Here is a 23,561-nt window from a genome sequence, read left to right as displayed (position 1 = left end):
AGTGTCCAGAGGCTTAAACCTCCTCTACCAGGAAGAGTCTTCTCCTTAACCCCCCACCTCCATCCCACAAGTGTCTGCCTGGGCAGCCCCATTGTGTGCCAGGCACTGGGTACAGAGGTGGAAAAGCCTGTCTCGTCCTTGTAGGGCTCACCAGAGTCTCCCATCCCCACCCAGCATCTCCTGCCTAGAGCAGAGGTGATGATGGATGAAAGCGATGGCTCCTCTAGGTCCCCTACCAGAAGTAGAAGAGGGACCCAGGTGTCCTCTGGGGCTCAGACGACATGATCCAAGCAAGCAGTCATTCCTGGGTTAGGAGAAAAGTTTCCCACGGGTGGTGCCTGCAGCACACTTGGGTGCTCTTCCCAGCTTGATGTCTTGGTGGGAGATGGGGTGTAGTAGAGAAGGCTCATCCCTGCCCAACCATCTGCCCCAGATATCTGACACACATACTGGCACCTGGACAATACATCCTCTGCCAAACCTTCTTAATGGAAGAGACGTGACTGCCAGCTGGAAGCCACTCCTATCACGGAGGGGAATGTGGTGATCTTCTTGTCTCTGGGGAAGGCGGCTTAGATGGGGCTGAGTTGGGCAAAGGGTTTGGCAAACTGGTGTTCCTGGGATGTTCGGGGAGGAGCATGTGTCCCTCTCCCCCATTCTGGCCTTTGCACTGTCCTGGAGGATTTCTCATGTTCTTGGCTGGGAGAGCTCTGCGAGGTGACCACTCCGATGACAAAGATGATGATGATGATGATGATGATGATGATGATTCTAATAACAGCCAACATATTTGGAAAGTTTACTACTTGCCAGGCACTGGGCTTAGAGCTTTATAGATATTACAGCTTCATCTTCATACCTGCCCTATGAGGGCATCACTGTTAGTATTCCACTTTAAGGATCAGCAATGTGAAATGCAGAAAGATGAAGCAGCCTGCCGATGAGCAGTGGAACGTGGGCAGGCTGCCCTCAGGTGCCATAAGCACAGCCACCATATGATGATTGAGGCCTTGCTTTGGCCTTTATATTAACTTGATTTGGGTCTCTAAAGATTGCAACCAAAGTACCTTTGGATCCTTCAGTAATCTGAGAAATTTTTACGTATGGGGCTGTGTCCTGGTTGACAGGGCGACATGCATAGACCATTTGCTTCTTGACTGCCGAGCATCCAAACAGATCATGTTTCAGATGTCCAGATGTGTGCAACATCTGGCAGACTGGCAGGACTTGTCTGGCTTTCCTCCCGATGTTTCCCCCTTTCCATTCTGTGTAGACACAGCTGGGACTTGGATCCCTCTGGACATGACCGAATGTGTGAAATCCCTGGTTGAAAAGTATTTGCTGGCTTTAAAGCATCATCTTGTGACTTCCCAAAGGCAGGATGTTGGTTTCGGTTCCTTTCTGCCATCCAGGCCTGAGACACATTAGGCTAAGCTAGAGAGAAATCAGGCTTTGGAAAAGTGTCAGCAGCCAGAGGAGAAGACCCTGCCTTCCCTTCTTCAAGCAGAGAAGCTGGAAAGAAGCTGACTGGTGGAGAGCATTGCAGGTAGTAGGTGCTGCAGGTTCCTTGCAAGGGTTCCTGACTTTCTGACCCGGTCTCCAGAGGCTTTGAGCAGATGGTTCCAGAGTAACAGAACCAGGAATTTATGATGAACGGGGATGTGTCAGCCAAGAGGCCCTCTTGGGCATGAATGAGCATAAGAATAAATCTGGGTTGGGAAGGTTCATAGAGCCTTCTGGGGAAAAGGAGTTCAAGATAAAGGCGATTTAACAACAAGTCTTTATTTTATATAGCAAGCACCAATGAGTGAATGAATGAAGACAATGAATGAATGAATCAGGGAGTGAGTGAATGAATGGGAAGTGGACTTCGACAGCCAGGTCCTGGATTTGATAGAGCCTGACCCCAAGTACTGACAAAGGGAAAGGACCTGTTCTTGTCTGCTGGAATGTCCTTCAGCTCAGGATCAGGAAGAGAGAGTCTGGGTCCTTGAACCTTGCCCTCTCACTGCACACCCCACCCCCACCCATTCTGCTGGACCCTCTGGTCACAGGGCCCCCCTGGCTCTGGCCATGGCAGGGATTGGAACCAGGGGCCTGCAAAGCTGATGGAGGTGGCAACCCCAGCACCCTGAGAAATCTGCAACGCTCTTCACCTTCCGAGCTGCTCCCCGAGCCCTAAACCGCCCCAGTTTCTTTCTTGTCACACTTCTGTGTCCTGGCCCTTTGGGGACTCCCAATGACAACTGGGAGGTATCTGAAATCTCATTGAGTCCAACTCTCCCATTTGACAAAGGGCAAACTGAAACCCAGGAAGGAAGACTAGCCCAAGATCACAAATAGATAGGAGACAGAGCCCCATTATTGTGGAAGGATTTGGGGAGAGTTCCCACTGACTTAGGATAACACTGCACCATTGAGCAGGGTGGGGATGGGGCAGAGAGGGACTGAGATCCTTGAGCCCAGGTAACTTCACTGGGGTCTCTCCTGGCCTCTGGGGCTGGGAGCAGCAGTTAGTTCCTGGGGCACTGAATCTCCCAAGCCTTTTATGGGAAAGGCAGCAGAGTTGAAGAGGGATGATAATTGGAGATCTGCTCTTCATCCCAGGCCCTCTGCTCTGACCGCTCAGCTCCAACCCTCAATTCCTGTCTCTGTAGGCAGCTGCACCTTCACGGAGTATGGGCCAAGGCTAAGAGCCAGTGTCAGACTCCCCACCCTGTCAGGGGCCTCTGTTCTGGCCTCATGTGCACAGAGGTACCAGGTACCCCTCCTAGACTGACCCCTCGACCCCCGACTATAGGCACCTGAGCTATCCATCATAAGTGTAGCCAGGAAGCCCTTCCCCGGAGCCACTGACCTGCGGGCACTGAAGCTGCATTTCCACCTAGACACCCAAGTTGATGAACTTGCTTGTTAGTCCATGATGCTTCTCTCCTCTCTTCCCTGGAGCCAGAGCTGTGCCTAGACTGCGGCCAGATAACTCTGGGGGCAGACACTGTGAGAGAGACAGAGAGAGACAGGGAGAGAGCAAGGAGGAGCTCACATGTGTGCACACCAGTGGGGGTCAGGAAGGCTGACTCCACATCTCGGAGAGTTTTCAACATGTAAGACTAAAAATCGAATATAGTGAGAAGAGTATCAAGCTTATCAGAAATCTGGTTCAAATAAATCCCTTTACTTCCTTTAGCCTCCGTTTTCTTGTTTGCAAATTAGAAATAATTCCTAAGACTTGGAAACCCATATGAAAATGATCTACAAGCTGTTAAGTTGCTGCATGGACACAAGATCATTCAGTCCCCCAGGATGAGAGGGCAGGGCGAGCGGTGGCTCTGGCCTGGGGACTCAAGGGCCCAAGCAGCCTCCAGGATCTCCTTGCTGAGCTCCTTGATGTGCTTTTATCCGGTGCTGGCCTTCTTGGCCCTCTGCAAACCCAGCAGCAGGGGCTGGGGGAGCCCCTAGGGTTCAGAGGGAACATTTGCCCTGAGGTTTCTCCCTTTTTTTCCAGGCAATCAGGCTGGGGTCCAAGCCTTCCTAGAACTCCATCCCAAACCAGTCGTGGTGGCCTCTCTGTGGGTTTGAGCACTTTGCATTATGTGCTTTGTATCTTTCAGCTTCCAGTTTACCCCCAAGCTTGTCTTTTGTGGTGTGGGGCTAAGAAGGGTCTTGCAATGTCCCTGGACCCACAGATGTGGTCTGGGTGTGCTGGGGGGAGGGGAGGGATAGTCTCCAAAGCCGCCCCCAGAGCTAAGACCCGACAGGCGGCCACCTGCTGTGTCCCAGCAAAACTGCTGACACTGAGCACACACATGTCCCCGGGCCCCCCAGTTACACAACAGCTTCCGAATGGGATGAACGGGAGCCCTCTCCCCATCCGTTGTCTCCCCGTCTTGGGCAGAGACTGAGAATCCAAAGGGGGAGGGCTTGAGAGCATCTCTCCTCAGATGGGGGACCACCGTTCAGGGGTATTAAGTGACTCGCTCTGAGTCACACAGCAGGTCAGTGGTGGGGGCGTCCCTACTCCCAGGCCCTGGGGCTGCTTTTACTGCCCAGATGGGCATCCCCTGCTCCTGCCTCCTTCCTTGTCCCTGAGCTTTGAGCTGTGGGGAGAGCTGGCTGGAGCCAGAGATGGTAGGGGAATTGTTCTACATATTTGTTAATCAGGTCTCAGAGAGAGAGAAGGACCCCAAGCTCATCATCCAAGAAGGAATCCAATTTGGCTTTTATGGTCATGGCTATTGGTCATATTTTGTGGGGATCTTTTTATTTTTTTTATTAACCCAGCAGTCCAGTGGGTCCTCCGGGTTCACACTGAAGTCCAGACAGCGGCCAGGACTTGGGACTGGGGGTGGGGAAGAGATGGTGGGAGGAGGACAGGCTGGCCAAGGCATGTAGTGAGGGTTTTCAGGAACCTTCTGACCCTTCAGGCAAGGGGTGCCTGGGGGCCTGGCTATATTTTATGGGCTCTGTAAGCGTTACTGGTTTTATTAAGCTTTCATTGCCTTTTCTTCAGAGATGCCAAGGCTGCTTGGCGGGCTCCAGGAGCCAGGACTGATGGGTCTGGGCCGTGAGGCCTGAGTTCTTAGACGACAAGAGGTGGAGTGGGGTGGGGGCAAGAGTGGGTCAGTCTGGGTGTAATTCCCCCTGCCAGTAGAGCACAGAGGCTAAAATGATGGGCTCTGACACTGGCCTGCAGAGGCCCGGACCCCAGCACCCCACCCCTGCCCACTGCCTCGTAGAGCTGAGGCTGGATCAGAGATGACATAAATAAATGAAGTGGCCAGCACTGGGCACATGGCATTGCTTGGTGGATGCAGGGCTCCCTGCCCAAGCCCCTCACACAGCTTCTGCCAGACAGTAAGCCCTTGGCCTTCTATTTTCTTTCACTGCTCGTTGAAGAGCTGGTTGGCAGATCTGGGCATCCTGTTTGTATCCCTCTCTCTGGACATAAAGTCCTGGCCCAAATGCCATCATTTCTTCCCTCCCCACGGCTGGAGGAAGAGGCGCTTGGAGGAGTGAGCCCTGGCCAGAGATCCGGGAGCCTGAGTCCATCCTCAGGATCAGGAGTGTGGCGAGCCTGCAGAGAGGCAAGTGTGAGCCCCAGGGTGGGGAACACCAACGGCTAGACCACCTGCTGGAAGAAGTCTTTGGGGACTGGGGAGGGTGACCAGGGCAGCAGGGTCTTTCAAAGAAGGATCCTGGACCATCTGCAACAGAATCACCTGGGGAGGTGGTGTGACTAGATTCCTGGGCCTCACCATCCCCCCCACCCCCCGCGCCCAGAGTCTGATTGACTGGATCTGGTGTCTGGCCTAGAAGTTTGTGTTTTAACAGGTGCACCTGGTGCCTGACCCATGTTAAAGTCTGAGGGTCTAGGAGGTAGAGAATGAGAGTCGGCTCCAGCCATGAGCAGGGGCCGGATTTGGGGCTCTCCCCATCTCTGAAGCTCATCACCATCATACTAACAGCTGTGACTCAGCAAGCTGGGTGTCACCATTGCCATTGTACAGATGAAGAAACTGAAACCCCAGGCCCCCCACGGGTGGCAGAGCTAGGGCTAGAGCCCAGGTTTATCCGACTGCAAAATCCATGCTTAGCTCCCCACCGCCACCCCCCAAAATCAGGCCCTGGTGCTCTCAGTACCCCATATCCTTCTTAGCGGTGGGGGGACAAGTTCTGTCCCCCTGAGCCCACTAGAGAGAACACAGAACGGGAGAGGGCGGCAGTGCTCCTGTGACCATTAATACTGGATTCCTCTGGTGCTGGCTGGGACGTTTCCCCGGGTGATATATTGACCAGAGCAAAGCTTGTTTGCCAGGTATATATTGAGCTGTTGGGCTTACGAGTCAGTGTCCAGTTTCCTCACCAGCTGTCAACCCGGGAGGCCAGCTGTCCTTCACGCACTCTATCTCCGCGGCTCGCCCTGCTCTGGGAAATGAGGGGCTGGACAGGCTCGCCGCAGAGTCCCTGCTGACTCCCTCTCCCACCCCTCCTGGCTCCCGATAAATAAGCCCAGATTTTCTTTGTGGGAAGTGGTCATGTGCATCCCTCTGAACTTCCTGCCCTCTGCTGGCACATTTAGCTAATGAGGCTGGTGTTTCTTGGGGGGCAGGAGGTCTGAAGGGGCATAGGTGTAGGTGCTTGATTCAGCAACAGCTACAAAGCCAGGTTTCCCAGGGGCTGGGGGCAGGGAGGATGGGGGTGGGAGATTTAGGGTGTTCTTGCTGAGGGAAGGGCTCAGACGCCCTGAGAGCCACCTAACCTCGCCCCTCCCTCTATAGATTTGGAGGGCATTCCCTGGCTCCTTAGCCATTTTCATTTGAGATGCTGGGTAAGACTTGCGGCTTTTTGAGAGAAGACTCTAGGAGACACCTAAGATCTAGCTGCTAGGCTGGGGCTCCCTGCCTCACCTCTACTTTCCCTCTGGGGAAATTGTATTAGAAAGAAACAGAACCAATAGGATGTAGATAGATGGATGGATGGATGGATAGATAGATAGATAGATAGACAAAATAATTGGCTCACATAAGTATGGAGATTAAGAGGTCCCACGGTCTGCAATTGGCAAGCTGGAGACCCAGGAGAGCCGATGGTGGAAATTCCTGCCTGAAATCCAGCAGAGTTGAGACCCAGGAAGAGCCGATGTTTTAGGCCAAGTCTGAGGGCTGGAAAAGACCAATGCTCTAGCTCCAGCAGAAGTTCCCTCTTACTCAGCCTTTTTATTCTCTTCAGGTCTTCAACTGATTGGATGACGCCCACATTAGGGAAGGCCTTCTGCTTTACTCAGTCTCCACACCCACACATTGGTCCAAGTCTGGACATCCCATGGCCCAGCCACATAAAGTTAACCACCAACCCATGTTCCCATCAAAGGGAAGACCAGGCTTCCGAGACTGGTGGAGACTTCCTTTAAGTCATGCCTTGAGCTGTCACATACCAGAAGCAGAACTGCTGACACCTGAGTGATTTCCGGCCTTGTGGGGCTCGTGTGGGCTTGCTAAAGAGCTGTAGGTTTCCTCCATGGGTATTGACATCTCAGCTCTCAAGGAACTTAAGGGCTACCTGGAATGGAGAAAAGATCATGGGCTTCAGAATCCGAAGACCTGAGGTTCAAACTCTAGTTTCACCCCTTATTACCTGTGTGACCCCAAGGGAGTCACTTAACCTCTCTGTTTATTGTGCTGTCACATGGGGAAGCTTGTAATGCCTCCTTCGCAGGGCTGATGTGAGTACGAGAGAGGGTGGATAGAGCACCTGCGCATGGTAGACATGCAGCTGATTATTAAACTATGATTATCTTAATGGGTGGCAGTTTCTGCATTGTGGCAGTTGGACTCTTGGCTTCACCCCATCCGTGTGATTTGGCCCCAATTTCACCACCATGTCTCTAATACTTCTGCAGCCTCCTGAGATGGAGTGCCCCAGTCTCGGAGAAGGGCTTGGGATTCGGGATGGCAGGCACATAGCTGGGGCAGCTGGAGGGTGGCAGACTCTCAGAAGATGGGGCATTAGGACTTAGGACATCGCTGCCCAGGAGGGACCGCCCTTCTCCTGTCCTCTCTTCTCTGCCTCAGATGAGCTGAATTCACCAAAGGACCAGACCCAGAATCGGGAAGCAGAGAAGAACACAATGTCCCCACTCCAGCATCAGGGGAAAATGGGACTGTTCAGCTCAAACGATCTCATTTTGAACTTGCGCCCAAATCTCTCAGCCGAAGGGTAGGAGAATCAAAGACCCCGAGATGTTTCCAAGGACCAGTGCTGCTGCATCGGGGAGACAAAACACCCCGAGACAGGAAGAAAAAGCTGATTAGCTCCTAATTGCTGTTAAATTATATATACATATACGTATTTTAAGTCGAATCTGCATGTCTAATGTGATCTTTTTTATTACATTTTAACAGTCTGGCTGAGGTAAGGCAATGAAGAAGGAAGGTTTCTGTCACCCATCGTGGGGAGGAGGGAAGTTGTAACTAGGGCCGAAGGCAGCCTCTGGTGTGGGGCCACATCCCTGGGAGCCACTCCGCAGGAGAGCAAGGAGGGGCCTGGGGGTGTCTGTGAAGCAACATCGCCTCCCACCAAAGCCCCATTCTGTCCAGGTAGGGGAGTCCACCTAGCTTGGGACTTGAAGAATGCTTCTTTCCCTAGACCTTAAAAATAGCTTCCCCATTTGGCTCTTTGGGTGCACATGCCTGGTTGTTTCCGGGGACTGCCAACCCCCCCTCCCCACCCCCCGGCTCAGAATCTGGCGATGGAGCCGACTGAGCCCTCCAAGCCAAGAGTCCCGGCTCTGCCACTCACTCGCTCTCAGAGGTGGCCAGAATTGAACTCTGGGCCTCCCAGGAGCCCATGAGCCAAAGTGGACATACATCCACAAAACAAGCTCTCCTCCCTTCTCTTAGGAGAAGCAAGTGGGGCAGCTGCCTACAAGGAATGGTAGACCCTCGGAGCCTGGAAAGGAAGAACCTGGCCTTACCCAATAAGGGTAACATCGCCTCCCACCAAAGGCCCATTCTTACCCAATAAGAACTTGGGTAAGTCCCTTCTCTTCACCGGGTCTCAGTTTCCCTAGCTGGAGGATGAAGGAGTTGGACTGGCTGCACTCTGGTGTCCCTTCTGGGCCCAGTGAGCCATGATCTACTCCCTGTTCATTTTAAAGACCCTTCTGTTCATCTCAGGGGAGCAGGAGATTTCCACACTTGCTCACTCATTGGGCATTCTCCAGGTCCTTCTGCTGTCTAACCAGGGTCTTTCCTGCTGCAACTTGGTCACCCCTCCTCATTTTCTCTCCTTGGTAGATGGAACCCTCCTCCAAGGCTGATTATAGTAACTCCTCAAAGAGTTGAAGGTTGTTAGCAAAATCCCTTCCATGCGTATACACACACATTCTATTTTTAAATAACAGTTATTTCTCACTCTAAAAGTAAGGCTGCACCTGATCACTGCAGAAAACTTGGAAATAGACAAGTATAAAAAAGAAAATAAAAATCACCCATAATCCTCCCAGACCGAGATAACCACTATAAATGGGTTTTTTTTTTTAATGCATATACATGTGGAATTATTTTTTCTGTTATAAAATTGAGATTATGCTTCAAATGTGTCTTTGGGTTGTCCCACACCTGGCCCTTAAAACTGGGCCACGTTCTTCCCTTCCAGGCCCCGAGGGTCTACCATTCCTTGTAGGCAGCTGCCCCACTCGCTTCTCCCAAGAGAAGGGAGGAGAGCTTGTTTTGTGGATGTATGTCCACTTTGGCTCATGGGCTCCTGGGAGGCCCAGAGTTCAATTCTGGCCACCTCTGAGAGTGAGTGTGTGTGTGTGTGTGTGTGCGTGTGTGTGTGTGTATGCAACAGAGACAGAGCGGGCGAGGAGCAGAAGCAACCCCCAAGGGCCCACCCTAATGGAAGACCATAAAGGCACAATGGAAGTTGGCGCCGGGCACTGTGGAGCTGTCCTTAGCTCCTTTCCATGGAGCAGCTGGAGCTCCTTGCTAAGCTATCAGTTCCCATCATTTGAGAAAGGAAAATAAATGTGCAGTTTGCTGCGCACCCTGTGGAAGGGCCCGAGGAGGTGGTTGCCCACTGCGGCATCGCTGTCAGCCCCCACTTGCCAGCTGGGCCTCCCTGGGTTTGGGGAGGGTCTCTCAGATCTCACCCACCCTTCTTGGCCTGCAGACTAGGACTCCTCTGCAATTTGTACGGATGTCACCGCTAGAAGGACCTGGCTCTTCACCATCCCAATGCCAGATGGGCGAGACAGGGCCCCAAGAAGAGAGGGACATGCCCAAGGCCACACAGAAATTTGGTGGCTGAGCCAGGCCTGCAGCCCTGGTGGCCGACCACCAGTCTGGCGTCATTTCCCACATGGCAGCTTTTCTTTCCAGGGGTGGACTGAGAAGGTGGGCATGCGGGTGGGAGGGGGCACAATAGACAAAGAACTCATCAAGTCCACTTCTTGCTTGTCTGTTTCATCCTCTTCAAGATCCTCCCCCCTGCCCCCAGGCAGAAGTAACCACACCCTCGGCCATATGTTTATATTGTTTGGTGACCATCCTCTGTCCAGGGGGAAGTCTTATCTAATATCTAAGTCAGGTTCTCCAGAGATTCCTTTGCCTTCTTTCATTCAACAATATCTGTTAAGCACGATCACCACCCCCTGCCCCCCACCGAGTACTTTAGGCCACATGGAACCCAGCAGGGAACATAACAGCGAAGTCCCTGATCTCTTGGACATGTCTACCCAGCTGTGGGGCTCTCACCAGGAGGCAGAATGGCTGTGCCCAATTTTCTGGTCACTTAAATCCAGCAAATGTTGTCTGCAGGGCATGGAGTCACACATGGGGGACAGGGATTCATTGTAATTGTTCCAGTTACTGTTACGATGTCAGCAATCATCCCCAAACTTAGTGATGTACGACAACCCATGCACTATGCTCATGGACTTTCAGGACAGGGTGCGGGAGAGGGTGGCTTAGCTCTCCTCCACAGTACCTGGGTCTCAACTGGGAAGACCTGAAGGCTTGGGTTACTCCTTGACTGGAGGTGTCCTTACCCACGTGTCTGGTGGTGGATGCTATCAGCAGGAGCTCCTACGTGTGCTCTCTCTGCCTGGGCTCGTCTGGACTTCCTCCCAGTGTGGCAGCTGGGTTCCAAGGACAAAGTGTCCCAAGAGAGCCTGGGGGAAGCAGCCTCTCCCATTGTCTCAGAAGTCTCAGAGCACCACTTCTGCTGTGGTCTCAACACCACCACCACCCCCACACCCCCGGATTCAAGGGGAAGGAATGCAGACATTAATTCTGGACGGGAGAAATCTCAGTCATACCATGAGAAAAGCACATGAGATAAGAGAGATTGCTGTGATCATCTATGGCAGATGCAATGGGCCACATGGGTCTGGCAGGAGTTCGCAGCCTTTGGGGAGAAGCAGAGTATACCGGGACAGTAGTTGTCATTTCCCAGGGACTGTGGTCAGCCTACTGTGTACATCATCCAACCACCTCTGTGAGGAGTACTGTTAGCCCCATTTTGCAGATGGGAAAACCGAGGCTCAGGAAGGCTACCCTGTCTGCCCTAAGTCATACAGCTAGGATCGGCACCCAGGTCTGTCTGCCTCCAAAGCCATAGTCTTTAACATTCTGCCTCGCCTGCCTTGTCCCTAAGTAATTTTTACCCCTGAAGTACGGTGAGAAGCTTAGGCAGGCAGCTGGGGGCTTCAGATCTGGGAAGCCTTCTTGTCACAGGTGACACTTGAGCAAGACCTTGAAAGATGCCTTACACTCAGACACCTGGGGAAGGGAGTGGCATTCCTGGTGGAATAGCAGTGGGTTAGAGGATCCCCCAAATCACTTGGGGAGTGCAGCTGTGATCCAGAATCCTGGCCTTGGGATGCCCCCCTACACAAACACATCAACATATTATGAACTGTACACCCCAAAAGGCTGGGGATAGGGTGGATGGACCCCAGAAAAAAGGCACAAGTGGACCCAGTCCCTCCATCATATGCCATCGGCATCCTCCTTCCAAGGCCGGGAATGGGGCTGAGGCTCCCACCTGCCCCCACCTCCACAGGCTGACTTAGTTCTGCCCTTTGGACTCCGGGTGAGTCTGAGCTGCCTCTGGTTCACACTCGGGAGTTTCTGCTGATACAAATTGGGCCCCGGAGCATGTACCATCCCCTCGGCAGGCTTGCTTTAGGGCATGGCAAATGGAAAGTCTGATGATCTCATCATAGAAATCTTGCATATTACAGGAGCAGTCCCCACCCCTGCCAGGCCTCTCTCCCTTTCAAGCCTTCTGTTTTGCCCTCCTCCTTTCCCACCCACCCTCGCCCCACTCTGTTTCTCTCTCTCTGTTTCCCTATTTGCATCTCTGTCTGCCCACCCCCATCCAATTCCACTCTCCTCTCTGTCTCCTCTTTCCAACTGTCTCGTCTCTCATCTCTCCCATTTCCTGTCTCCCTGTCTCTGCTCCCCTCCTTCCCCTCACCCTCTCTTCCTCACTTTCTTTGGGCTGTCGGCAGCCCCCTCTCTTCCTGGACAGACCGTCTAATTGAAATGGAGCACTCTAGAGAATGTTAATAGGAAAGGCAGCATTAATTAGCCAGCTCTGGCATAATTAGCTTCCTCTTCTCAATGCCTGGCATCTAACTGGATAATGAGTCTCTCTCCGTCCAAACAGAGGACAGGAGGGACAAGGGGGACAGGCCATGCCCGGGGATGCTGTAAGGCCTCCTGCCTTCGGGCCACCCTGCTGGAGTCCTCAGGCTGCCCAGCCTGCCCTCTCCTGCCAGGCCCTCCTGCTGCTTGTGCCCAAGTCTTGGGGAGACAGATGCCTGGCCCCTGCTCATGCCCAAAGGTTTGACGTTGCTGGAGCTGCATGTTAAGTGGTCTGAGTCTGACAAACAGTGGCTGCAGCTGCAGCGTCCCAAAGAGGGGGTGGGGAGCCATTGAGAGTTCTTGAGGAGAGCCATGACAGGCATCTAGCTCCAGCACAGCCCCATGGACAATGGCTGAGTACATTACAGCCCCCAGAGGGGAGCAAAGAAATCTGTTTATGTGACAGATAATAACGAATATACTGCACAGACTGCAGCGTGCTTCCACCCTTGACCTTCCTTGCAATTGTGTGAGGCAGGAATGGCCACCTCTATTTTATAGACAAAGACTCTGAGGTTCAGAGAGGTTTCCCACCTTGCCAAAGTTCACGCTACCAGGACCCAAACTCGGGTCCATCTGATTCCAAAGATCACATTCTTTCCCTTCTACCCTGATACTTCTGCAAGGTACTTCAGAGTTGCTGATTAAATAAAAGTGATTATAGTGGAGTAACACCTCACCTTGGCCCTGAGTTCTAAAATCAGAGCATGGGGGCGCCTGGGTGGCTCAGTCGTTGGGCGTCTGCCTTCGGCTCGGGTCATGTTCCCGGAGTCCTGGGATCGAGCCCCGCATCAGTCTCCCTGCTCCGCGGGAGGCCTGCTTCTCCCTCTCCCACTCCCCCTGCTTGTGTTTCCTCTCTCGCTGTGTCTCTGTCCTATAAATAGAATCTTTAAAATAAAATAAAATAAAATAAATAAATAAAATAAAATCAGAGCGTGAAGCAAAAGTTGGGAAATCGGGCACAAAGTTCCCTTCAAAAAGCCCTTCCGTGGGAAGGAATATCTCTTCTGTTTGCAACTGGGCTGTGATTCTCCCTTTTCCGGGACCTTGAGAGCCAAGATCTAGTTGGGGGAGGTGATGGACAAATAACATATTTTTTTCTGTTTTGTGTACGAGTGATTAAATTCCGTTGAGTTAAATGCCTGCTCGATGCAATTCCACTGTAGTATTTGTGGACGGGGTCGATTCCCAGGGCTGGGCAATTGCAGCCACGGGGCACCCTCCTCTCCCTCTCTCCAGCCTGCTGACCCTCTCCCTCTCCTGTAGGCTATGGACTCGGAGGATGACCCTTTGCTGCAGGATGTGTGGCTAGAGGAGGAGCAGGAAGAGGAGGAGGAAGCAACGGGTGAGGCCTTTAGGAGGGCCCAGAAGCCAGGGCCGCAAGCTGGGGAAGGAGGGCAGTGTTGCTGGCGGCGTTGGACTTTGCCTTCCCGGCCCCCGGCCTCGGGCTTCTGGAGTACTCTGGGCTGGGCTTTCACAAACCCGTGCTGTGCGGGGCTGGTGCTCTTCCTGGGCTGCAGCATCCCCATGGCCCTGTCAGCCTTCATGTTCCTCTACTACCCGCCGCTGGACATTGACATCTCCTACAACGCCTTTGAGATCCGCAACCACGAGGCCTCCCAGCGCTTTGACGCCCTCGCGCTGGCGCTCAAGTCCCAGTTTGGGTCCTGGGGGCGCAACCGGCGCGACTTGGCCGACTTCACCTCTGAGACGCTCCAGCGCCTTATCTCAGAGCAGTTGCAGCAGCTGCATCTGGGCAACCGCTCCCGGCCGGTCAGCAGGCCCCCCCCAGCTGTCCTTGCGGCCCCAAGGCGCGGCCCAGGCCTATCTCCGGACACTTCCGCCGACCAGAAACCAAAAGCCAATCGGATTGGGCGCCTTCGGCGCGAGGCCCCACCCCCGGCGGATCTGGCAGCCAACCAGAGTGAAGGCCCAATGAACAGGAGGCTGGAGAAGAATGGGCGGTGCCAACCCAGCGCCCCGCCCCCTGCCGTGGCTGCGGCCAATCAGAGCCGAGCCCGCCGAGGTGCCTCACGCTGGGACTACTCCCACTCGTATGTCAGCTCCAACACCCAGACGCATGCGCACTGGCGCATCGAGCTCATTTTCCTGGCACGCGGCGACGCAGAACGCAACATTTTCACCAGTGAGCGGCTGGTCACAATCCACGAGATTGAGCGCAAGATTATGGACCACCCGGGCTTCCGGGAGTTCTGCTGGAAGCCCCATGAGGTGCTCAAGGACCTTCCACTAGGGTCCTACTCCTACTGCTCCCCACCCAGCTCGCTCATGACCTATTTCTTCCCCACTGAGAGAGGCGGCAAGATCTACTATGATGGCATGGGCCAGGACCTGGCTGACATCCGGGGTGAGCAGACCTGTCTGTGGCTGGGGGTGGGGATCGGTGGGGAGGGGCTTGTAAGAGATGGGGCCCTGGGTGGGTGGGGCTTATAAGGGGCAGGGCCTTGATGAGGCTGGGGGTTGGGTCTTCCTCGGGTTGAGACAAGGTACTTTAGAGGCACATAGGAAACCTGGCCTTGGACTCACACCTGAAGGAGGTTGGGGTGGGACTCGGCTGTGGGTCGGAGTCAGGCTAGAGTTGCTTGCTGGGTGTGACCTGAAGATGATAGGTCAAAGGGCTGGGAACAGTGTTGGGTGTGAGATGGGATCCGAGGGAGGCAAGGAAGGAGGTTTGGGCGCACACCTAGGTTGAGGGAAATTGGGAGTTAGAGAAAGCATGGGCTGGGGCTTGGGCATGAGGTTGGTTAGAGGGAAGCCCAGGTGTGGTGACAGAGGACTGGGCATCTAATCAGGGGAAGATAGGGGAGAGACTGGGGTTGAAGGGAGACCAAGATGGGGTTAGTTCGAGGTAATTTAGGGATGAGACTTGAAGGGGGCTAGAGAATGGTTGCGAGGCTTGGGGGCTTAGGTGTGCCTTTTAAGGGACACATAAACAAGGTTCTAGGCAGATGGAGGGGGACTGGAATGGGAAGGTGGAGTTCAAGGATTACAAAGACTGAGCCTTGGAATTAGGTGAAGTTCACATGCAAATAAAATGTGAATTTATTGGGCGCTGCCTGAGCAGGTCTGGGGGCTGCTGCTCTTGGGCAGTGAGTTCTTTAAACCCTCTCTCTGTCCCATTAGGGACAGTTGGAGGCAGCCTGAGGGGGAGTTTCCTACGTCCTTAGAAAGGAGTCAGATGGTGAGGAGGCCAGAGTGACGTTGATGGAGGGCTGGGGGGGAGTTGACACTCTGAGCTCCTTGGGCCCCCACCCCTGCAGGCTCCCTAGAGCTGGCCATGACTCACCCCGAGTTCTACTGGTATGTGGACGAGGGCCTCTCCGCAGAAAACCTCAAGAGCTCCCTCCTGCGCAGCGAGATCCTGTTTGGAGCACCCCTGCCCAACTACTACTCGGTGGACGATCGCTGGGAGGAGCAGCGGGCCAAGTTTCAGAGCTTTGTGGTCACCTACGTGGCCATGCTGGCCAAGCAGTCTACTAGGTAGGAGGTCCAGCTGCACCCAGTGTGTATTTGCCCTTGTGTATACCAGGAAAGGGCTGTGTTAGGGCAAGAAACTATCTTCCAGGTGCTTCTTTCTCCTAAACCCCAGATCACCTGCCCTCAACCTTCTCCCTAGGAAGTCTTTCTTCCTGAATCAGGGGCAGAGCCCGATGCATCCTCCCTGTCACTCGGATAGCTGAAAGACTCCTTTTCTTGATCAGTGCTAATAGGTAGTGAACATGACAGCTTTGGCGGAGGCAGGAAATCCCACAGTTCTTGCCCCTGGAGGTGTGGGGTATTGCTTTTCTCCTGAGATGGTGCTAAAGGGCTTTCTGAAAAGAGTATTGACCAGGGGGTATTGGCCTCTCTGCCTCTACTACCCAGGGAGGTAGTTGGCAAGTCACTCTTCTTCTCTAGGCTGCAGTTTGCCTGCTTTTAAAACGGGGATGGTGAGTCCTGATACCCTTCTGGAGGCATTAGGAGGAGATGAGCCAAGAGATGTGAAGGTGCTCTCAGGCAGTGGGTGCTTTGGTTGTCCTCCAAACCTTGGGATATGTGTCTAAGAATACAACTAGGCCCCTCCTCACCCAGAAAGAGCATTAGATAGTTCATCTGTCAGTCCTGATGGACAATAACTGGAATGCCGCTCAGTCCTCTGCCCTGACAGGCCAGCCCCAGACACAGGAGGAATCATTCTGCCTGAAATACCCTTGTTCCCTCCATTACTCATCCATTACATTGAGCAACTACTTTGAGCAACTACTGTGAAAATCAGAGCTAAAATTCATGTGGCACAGAGCAGGTAGAAGCCCCTTATACACAACGTCTCATTTAATGTTCACACCAACCCAGTGAGGTAGGTGCTATTATGATTATCTCCATTTTACAGTTGAGGAAATCGAGGCACAGCACAATTAAGGAAGTTGTCCAATGGTGGAATGACATTAAAATCCAGGCTTTCTGGGGCACCTGGGCTGCTCAGTCAGTTAAGCATCCGACTTTTGATTTCGGCTCAGGTCATGATCTCAGGGTCCTGAGATTGAGCCCCACGTTGGGCTCCACACTGGGTGTGGAGCCTGCTTAAGATTCTCTCCCTCTGCCCCTGCCCACTTTTGCACATGCTCTCTCTCTCTCTCAAAAAAAAAAAAAAAAAAAAAAATCCAGGCTTTTGAATCTGGACCCCTTACCCTTTGTGCTTTTACACCAGTTGCTGCACTAGGAGCCTTCTCCCAGCCATGCTTCTTTGCCAAGGAAGCCCTGTTCATCCACTAAGATCCAGCCTGGGCAGTTTCTTCCTAAAGCTGGATCAAAAGCCCACTCTGCCCCCTTCCACCGTGCCCTTCCCTCTCCCTAAAGGAGGCAGGGAAAAGCATATGTTGAGTTAGATATATCTAGGGTCACATGCCAGCGACTCCACTTAGTTGTGTGAGTTTCAGTGGGCTCTCTCACCTCTCTGAGCTACAGTTCCATAGTAGCCCTTGGCAGTCTGTATTTTAGTTGTTTAATTCCTTGTCACTCAAAGGGCAGCCCTTAGATCAGCAGCATCAGCATCACCTGGGGGCTTGTTATAAATACAGAATCTCAAGGCCTTTCCTTGACCTGAAGGATTCCCAGGTGACTTGTTTGCACATTAAAATTTCAGGAAGTCTAGATTCATTATGTTTCAGTAGAGTGTGAGTTTGTTGAGGCCTGGGATTGTTCCTGGTTCACTTCTATAGGCCTAGCCCCCAGTACAGTGCCAGGAACCCCTTAGGAGGGATTTGTCTTGGGAATGAACGAGTGGATGGGTAGATGGATGAATAAATGGAGATGTTCCTGAGAAAGGTACTTGGCTGGCTGCATTAGGAAGCTGGGAGAGGCTGGCTGCATTAGGAAACTGGGAGAGGCTGGCTGCAGGAAGATCTGTAGGGTTTCAGATACCAACAGTTACCTCTGTGTAATATGTTCAGCTGCTGAATCAAAACCTCTGCCTGAGTAGAAAAGCCTCTCTTCCCCTTCCCATCCCCCTAGAGCTTCATAGGTGTGGTGACAAGCAGAGTCCCTATAGGCTTGACTTTAGTATCTTCTTGTGGAATAATCAGATCTTTTTATTATTCTATTATTGGTTACCCAAGAAATGGCAACATGCTCCTTGATTTATTACAGAATAATACACATGGTCACTTTTACTACTTCCCTGATAATACTAGAATTTTAGAACATGTTCACTGAGCTTATATCTTGTTGCATGCATTTTAATTCTATATACATTTAAACCCCATAAGACATTACATTATTACTCTACTGAGTCAGTACTCATTTATATTTACTCGCGTATTTACTTTTCCTGTTGCTCTTCATTACTTTCTACAACTTCATGTTTCCCCCTGGAATCGTTTTCTTGATCTGAAGAACTCTCTTTAGTAGTTTTGTCTTTTTTGTTTTTTTAGTGCAGGTTTGCTAGTGATAAATTGTGTTGTTTGCCTAGAAAACATCTTTATTTTACTTTCATTTCTGAAGCATATTTCTGCTGGTATAGAATTATAAATGGGTAGTTATTTTCTTTTAATACTTTAAAGCTCTCAATCCATGTCTTCTGACTTCCATCATTTCTGTGGGAAAGTCAGCTGTAAATATTTTGATTGCTCTTTGAAAAATTATCTTTTTTCTCTGGCTGCATTTAAGATTTCTTTTTTGGCTTTGGTTTCACCAAGAGTGGTGAAACTATGATTTATGTTCGTGTAGTTTTCTTTGTATTTGTTCTGCTTGGAATGCACAGAACTTCTTGAATCTGTAGGTTGATAACTGTCATCAGTTTTAGGAGTTTCCTGGCTATTGCCTATTCAAATATTGTTTTTACCTTTTAGGATTCCTTTTTAGGATTCTAATTACACAAATGTTAGACCTTTTCACTGAGTTCCATGTGTTTTCATTGCTCTTTCCAAGGTTTTTATTTTTTTTTCTATGTTCTAGTATATGTTACTTTCTATGTTTCATTTCTTTCTATGTTTTAGATATTCCAGTTCACTGTTATACTCTAGTCTTCTGTTATATCTAATCTGCCAAGTAATATCTGCTGAGATTTTAATGTTAATGTTAAGTTTTTCTGTGGAGAATTTCCATTTGATTCTTTGTTATTGATCTAAATCCCTGGTGAAATTCTTTAGTTTTATTTCTTTTGTCCATATTATCCTTTCTCTCCTTAAACATATTAATTATCATTATTTTAAAGTCCTTATCAGCTGACTTTCAATATAGGAATAACCTGTGGATTTGTTTCTGTAGTCTATTCTTTCACTTGGTTTTTGGTCATGTGGTCCTGCCTATGAGTATGCCTGGTAATTTTTATTGAGTGATGAACATTGTGTATAAAAAACAAAGAGGTCCAGATGATATTTTTTCCTGCACAGAAAGTTTGTCCTTCTCTCCACTAGGCAGACAGATTTGTGACTGATCACCTTAAGTAGCCAACCATTTCGCTGAGTCAGGGCTGCAGCCCTGCAAAGTTTCAATCTGCCTCTTGTTTGCCCTTGATTCTCTAGAATTTTCAACTGGGAGCCTGGTGTATTCTGCACAACTCTTTTCCCTGACAGTTACAAACTCTAATATTTGTTTCTCAAAACTACAAAAAGAAAAATAAAACAAAAACTCCATGCCACTTTTTCAGAGGCTTTCTGCTTAGACTTGCAGCCTAATGCTTCATGCAGCTCCACTACCCAGCACAAGTACTGAGGGAGAAACTGACCATATACTCTGCTGGTCTACAAGTTTCTGCCCCAAACTATGCTAATTCATCTGACTCCTAGCCTTGATTTTCAGCCTTCTGCCTGTGTTCAGAATCAGCAGATGCCTCCAGGATGAAAACAGCTGTAGAAGGGCAACTTACTTTTCCTAGGTTCTTCTCTTTCCAGAGTCTTTCTGGAGTTCCTCTACTTCTCATTACTTTAGGAACTCTCTACTGTCATTAAATAGATGACTTCTGAATTTTATCTGACTTTTTGTAGTTCTTGGCAAGAATATTGTCTCCCATGAGCTATTCCTTTATACCTGAGAGTAAAAGTTTGGGCCTGTGTCTTTTTATAGCCAGCAACTAAGATAGGACCTAGAACTTCAAAGGCACTCTATAAATGGTATACAAATGAATGAGTTAATTAATTAATAAACAGTTGCTTGAACTTTCAGTGTTCTACTCTAATGAAAGATCAATTAACCTATTTAGTTCAACAAAGTAGATAATCCAAAGATCTTTTCTACTTGGCTTTTAAATGTTCCATTTGGTTTTTTAAAACAGCTTTATTGAGATATAATTGACATACAGCCAACTGCACATACTTGAAATTTACAGCTTGATTAGTTTTGACACATGTATATACCATAAAACCTTTACCATAATCAGATGATGAACCTGTCCATCTCCCCCAAAAGTTTCCTCCTATACCCTGGCTAATCACTGTATTCTGCCCTTTCTTGTCTGCCCACCCCTACCTCAGGCACCACTTTCTGTTTTCTATCACTATATACTGGTTTTCATTTTCTAGAATTTAATATCCATGGCATCATATAGTATGCACTCATTTAGTTGACCTCTTTCAGTCTAATTATTTTAAGTTATATCCATGTTGTTGCAGGTATCGATAGTTTATTATTTTTAGATGCTGAGCAGTAATCCAGTGTATGGACATGCCACATATTTTTATACAGATATCTAATTGTTCCAGCATATCTGTTGAAAAGATTATCCCTTCAACAAAGATTGCCTTTGCACCTAGGACAAAAATCTATTGTCCATATATATGTGGGTTTATTTCTGGACTCTGTATCTATTTCTTTTTTTGCACACTTAAAAAATACACACAGGGCTATTTCAATTTTTTTTTTAGAGATTTTATTTATTTATTTGACACAGAAAGAGAAAGCACAAGTAGGCAGAGAGGCAGGCAGAGAGAGAGGGAGAAGCAGGCTCTCCACCGAGCAGGGAGCTGGACGCGGGGCTCGATCCCAGGACCCAGGGATCATGACCTGAGCCGAAGGCAGCCGCCCAACTGACTGAGCCACCCAGGCGCCCCTGCTATTTCAATTTTTTTAAAATTCATTTAAAAAATATGGGGCGATTAGCATTATCTATTTCTTCTTGCATGAGCTTTGGTAGTTTTTGAGTCTTTCATGAAATTTGTCCATTTCATTTAAATTGTCAAATTTGTTGGTATAAAGTGATTCATAATATTCCCTTATTATCTTTTAAATATCTGTAGAAACTAGTGATGTCACCTCTTTCATATGTATCTTCTCTCTTTTTTCATGATCAGTCTGGTTAGAGGCTTGTCAATTTTACTGTTCTTCTCAAAGACCTAGCTTTAGGTTTCTTTGATTTTTTTTTTCTATTGGTTTTGTTTTGTTTTTCATTAACTTCTTCTCTGATCTTCATTATTTCCTTTTGTCTACCTACTTTACATGTAATTTTCTCTTATACTTTTTGAACTAGAAGCTGAGCTCATTAATTTGAAACCTTTCTTCTTTTCCAATATAGGTATTTATTGCTATAAAATTCCCTTTTGTTACTGTTTTAGTACATCCCACAAATTTTCATATGTTGTGTTTTCATTTTTATTCAATTCAAAATACTTTTTTTTAAGGATTTTATTTATTTGAGACAGAGAGAGAGAACACAGAGTCGGGGGTGGGTAGAAGGAGAGGAAGAACGAGAAGCAGGGAGCCTGACTCGGGGCTTGATCCCGGGACTCTGGGATCGTAACTTGAGCCTAAAGGCACTTAACCGACTGAGCCACCCAGGTGCATCTCAAAATACTTTCTATTTTCTCTTCTGATCTCTTTTTTGGACCCATGTGTTATTTAAAAGTATATTATTTAGATTCCAAATATTTGGTAATTTTCCAGATATCATTTTGTAGATGATTTTTAATTTAATTCTTTTGTGGTCAGAGAGCATACTTTGTATGACTTTAGTCCTTTTAAATTTATTGGGTCTTGTTTTATGATCCAGATTGTGGTCTGTCTAGCTAAATGTTCCCTTGTGCCCTTAAGAAGAATACATATTCTGCTATTGCTGGGTGGGGTGCTTAATAAATATCAATTAGGTCAAATTGGTTGATTGTGTTGTCTGGATTAATTGAACCCTTTATCATTTTGAAATTGTCTTCTTTATCCCTAGTAATATTCTTTGCTCTGAAGTTTACTTAGTTTGTTATTAATGTAACCATTCCTGCTTTCTTTTAATTTGAGTTAGCATGGCACATCTTTTTCTATCCTTTTGATTTTAACCTATTTGTGTCTATATTTAAAGTGGGTTTCAGAGGAGCATGCGACTCTTGATCCCAGGGTCGTGAGTTCAAGACCTACATGGGGTGTAGAGACTACTTAAATAAATAAATATCTTCAAAAAAATCATAAAATGCGTTTCTTGTAGGCCACTAGGTTTTGATTTTTTTAAAAGCTAGTCTGACTGTCTCTGCCTTTTAATTGGGGTGTTTAGACAATTATAGGTAATGCAGTTATTAATATGGTTAGGCTTAAGCCTATCTTATTTTATTCTACTTATCATATATTCTTCGTTCCCCTTTTCCTCTCTTTTGCCTTCTTTTGAACTAATTCAGTATTTTTTATTATTATGTTTTATTTCCTTCGTTAGCCTTTTAGCCATAACTTTTTATTTATTTTAGTGCTTGGTTTAGGGCTTAAAGTATGCAACCTTAGATTATCACAGCATACCTTCAGATGATGTTATACCACCTTGTGTATAGTGTGAGACCCTTACAGTGGTATACTACCATTTCTTTCTTCCTGGCCTTTATGTTATTGTTGTCATGTGTTTTATTTTCATACACGTTATAAATACCACACTATATTATTATTTTTGCTTAAATGGTCAATTATAAAGAGACTTAATGAGTAATAAGAAAAATTTATATATTTGTTCATGCCATTACTATTTGCAGTCCTTCTTATTCCTTTGTATAGATCCATGTTTCCATCTGTTATCCTTCTCTTTGTACCTGAAGGACTTCCTTTAACATTTCTTATAGTGCAGGGGTACTGGAGATGAATTCTTTCTGCTTTTGTGTATTTGAAAAGGTTTTCATTTTGCCTTTGCTTTTGAAATATAGTTTTGCTGGGTATAGAATTCTGGGTCAACTGTTTTCCCAGTAGGTAAAAGGTACTGCTCCATTGTCCTCTCACTTGCACTGTTTCTGATGAGAAGTCATCCTTATTTTTGTTCTTCAGCGTGTGATGCATCTTTTTCCTCAGGCTGCTTTTAAGACTTTCTTTTGGTCACTGGTTTTGAGCAATTTGATTATGATGTGCTTTGTTGTTGTTTCATTCATGGTTTTGGGGGTTTTTTGTTGTTGTTGTTGTTGTTGTTTTGTACTTGGAGTTAGTTGCTTGAGCTTCTTGAATCAGCAGGTTTATAGTTTCCATCAAGTTTGGGAAAGTTGCACCCTCCTTTAGGGAGCCCACTAGCCCATATATTAGGCTGCACTGGGGCCCAGCAACTCTCAAGGTGGTAAGTCAGGATAACCATAGGACCCATTTTGATTCTCGTCTCTCAGGTATTATCATCCTGTGTTATCTCATGTTCAGAGTCTTGCTTTATATATTTTCTCTTTTTTGTTGTTGTTAATTTCATGGGGAGGGTAGATCTAGATTTGATCTTATCACTCCATCATGGCCAGAAGCAGATTTGTACTTTAAAACTCAATGTGACCAGCTGGTTATGTTTTTGTTATTACTAAGAATAGCCTGTGGGATGCCTGGGTGGCTCAGTCGGTTGGGCATCTGCCTTCGGCTCAGGTCATGATCCCAGGGTACTGGGATCAAGTCCCATGTTGGGCTCCTTGCTCAGCAGGGAGCCTGCTTCTCCCTCTGCCTGCTCTGCCTGCCACTCCCCCTGCTTGTGCTCTCTCTCTCTGACAA

At 48.7% G+C, this 23,561-nt stretch overlaps 1 protein-coding gene across 2 annotated transcripts in view; it reads left to right on the top strand.

Moving 5' to 3' along the window:
- DISP3 (dispatched RND transporter family member 3) overlaps nt 1-23,561 on the top strand; it is a 51,706-nt gene that overhangs the window by 5,747 nt on the left and 22,398 nt on the right. For both annotated transcript variants that reach the window (XM_036065160.2, XM_078073794.1), the window contains exons 2-3: nt 13,419-14,520; nt 15,434-15,653. In XM_036065160.2, the coding sequence (XP_035921053.1) occupies nt 13,422-14,520; nt 15,434-15,653 (1,319 nt within the window). In that variant the 5' untranslated portion in view covers nt 13,419-13,421. The remainder of the gene's footprint in view (nt 1-13,418; nt 14,521-15,433; nt 15,654-23,561) is intronic.

Source organism: Halichoerus grypus, chromosome 5, assembly GCF_964656455.1.
Source record: "Halichoerus grypus chromosome 5, mHalGry1.hap1.1, whole genome shotgun sequence".
Taxonomy (NCBI): domain Eukaryota; kingdom Metazoa; phylum Chordata; class Mammalia; order Carnivora; family Phocidae; genus Halichoerus; species Halichoerus grypus.
Note: the sequence above shows the minus strand (reverse complement) of the source record. Positions and strands in the feature narration are given on the sequence as shown.